The sequence below is a fragment of the Myotis davidii genome, unplaced genomic scaffold (assembly GCF_000327345.1).
Source record: "Myotis davidii unplaced genomic scaffold, ASM32734v1 scaffold1171, whole genome shotgun sequence".
Classification (NCBI taxonomy): domain Eukaryota; kingdom Metazoa; phylum Chordata; class Mammalia; order Chiroptera; family Vespertilionidae; genus Myotis; species Myotis davidii.
Genome location: NW_006283013.1, coordinates 730,564 through 732,582, shown reverse-complemented (window position 1 = coordinate 732,582; position 2,019 = coordinate 730,564). Strand labels below are relative to the sequence as shown.

Below are 2,019 nucleotides of genomic sequence, written 5' to 3'. Positions count from 1 at the left end.
TACGACTTGTTTATAGCCAGGTGCAAACATTTTACACTTTAACCAAATGTCTGTGAAGCATTTTCTTGTGCCTCATCTCATTTGACCCTCACAGAAGTCCTGGAGTAGGTAGATAGGAGACTTGGTGGAATCCTATTTTCTTTTGATTAGCCAGAAAACGGAGTTTTAGAAAGCTTAGAAAATTGACCCAATTGAAAAGAAGAAATGGTGGATCTTGAAAATGACTTCAGGTTTTCTCACTGTGCAGAATATAGTCAAACACTGCTGCAGTTAAATATTTTACCCTTTGTTCTCCCTGCATGATCTACAATAATAATCTGTGTTGTGTTGATATTTACTGTTGTGTTGCTGACAATTACCTGAAAGAGAAGTTGGGGTGCTTCCCTGGGCTGGAAAAAATTTAGCTACATCAGAAAGCAGGTCTAATTAAGCAAGTTTATTCTACATCCATACTAATAAAAGGGTAATATGCTAATTAGACTGGATGTCTTCTGGATGTCCTTCCAGACAAAGCCACCGTGGCTACAAGGGCCGAGGGCCTGCAGCCGTGGCTGCAAGGGCTGGTCCAGCACTACGGTCCCTTTTGCAGAGGCTGCGGGAGAAGGCGCTGCAGGAGAAGGCAAAAGGGAGAAGGCCGGCGCTAAGGGGGAAGAGGGAAGGTGGCAGTTAGGCAGTTAGGGGAATTAGGCCAGGAGGCGAGAGCTGTTAGGCAGTTAGGGGGATCAGGCTGGCAGGGGAGCAGTTAGGGGCATCAGGCAGGCAGGCAGAGGTGGTTAGGAGCCAGTGGTTCCAGATTGTGAGAGGGATCCTGGATTGTAGAGGGTGTAGGCCGGGCTTAGGGACACCCCCTCCCATGCACGAATTCGTGCACTGGGCCTCTAGTATATATATAAAAGGCTAAGTTGACTTGCACATGCGTGATACATATCAAGCTCTTGTGCCAATCACATGCACATGTTTCGATCTGTCATTGTCGATTGTGAATTTGGTTGACAATTCTTGGTTCACAAAATACCACGTGTGGGCGTGCACATACAATGTGATTGAAACTTCGTGGCCCATGTGCAGAACTTGGTATTTTGTGGAAGAGCCACATTCAAGGGACAAAGAGCCACATGTGGCTCGCGTGCCGCAGTTTGCCGACCACTGCACTAGTATGCTATGTGTGAGAATCTAATGTGTTTACTCTATGTGGGGACCTTCTAATGCACATTAAATAGTTGATTGACTTCTTCCCTTCCCCCCCATGTAGAGAAAATGCTAGGATATACAAATTAGAGTCTAGTTCTCCTTTATTAATGTCATTCTTTACCTATGCCATTAGTCAAGGTGCTGTTGATATCTATATATATAAAAGGCTGATATGCAAAGTGTCCCTTCGGGAGTTCCACTGGGAGAATGGGAGCTCGATTGCTTGCTATGATGTTTGCTGACCACCAGGGGGTGGTGTAGAACATGGCAGGTGATGAGTGGCGGCAGTGGGGTGCTGAGGGAGTGAGGGAAGGAGGCAGCGGGAGGCTGGGGGAACTGTGTGGTGGAGGCACGCAGGTAGCTAGGGAAGGAGGAGGCAGGGAGGTGGGGAACTTGATTGGCCCTGATGGCTGGCCAGGCCTAGGTACCCTACCTGTGCAAGAATTTTGTGCACCAGGCCTCTAGTAGAAAAGAATACAAAATAATCTGCTTTTCAAGTAAAGAATGGTATTAAGAGTGAAATTCTAGTATGTCATAGAAAGTAGTCGAAAATATATTTAATAAACATACAAATGGCCTTAGAAACATAAAAATACTGAGAACAGATGCCCAGCTGGTGTGGTTCAATGGTTTAACACTGACCTATGAGCACATGCCCAGGTTGCAGCCTTGTTCCCCAGTAGGGGGCATGCAGGAGGCAGATCAATGATTCTGTCTCATCATTGATGTTTCTGTCTCTCTCTCCCTTCCTCTCTGAAATCAATAAATATCTTATATACTAAAAGGGTAATATGCAAATTGTCCCCTCAACTGGGAGTCCTTGAATCC

The 2,019-nt window shown here is 45.9% G+C and overlaps 1 protein-coding gene across 1 annotated transcript in view; it reads left to right on the top strand.

The window, feature by feature from the left end:
• The window catches only part of LOC102760193 (DNA-directed RNA polymerase II subunit RPB2-like), a 21,376-nt gene extending 20,706 nt beyond the window's left edge, over positions 1 to 670 (top strand). The window contains exon 15 of the mRNA XM_015562062.1: positions 508 to 670. Within this exon, the coding sequence (XP_015417548.1) occupies positions 508 to 670 (163 nt within the window). The remainder of the gene's footprint in view (positions 1 to 507) is intronic.
• The last annotated feature ends 1,349 nt before the right edge of the window (positions 671 to 2,019 follow it).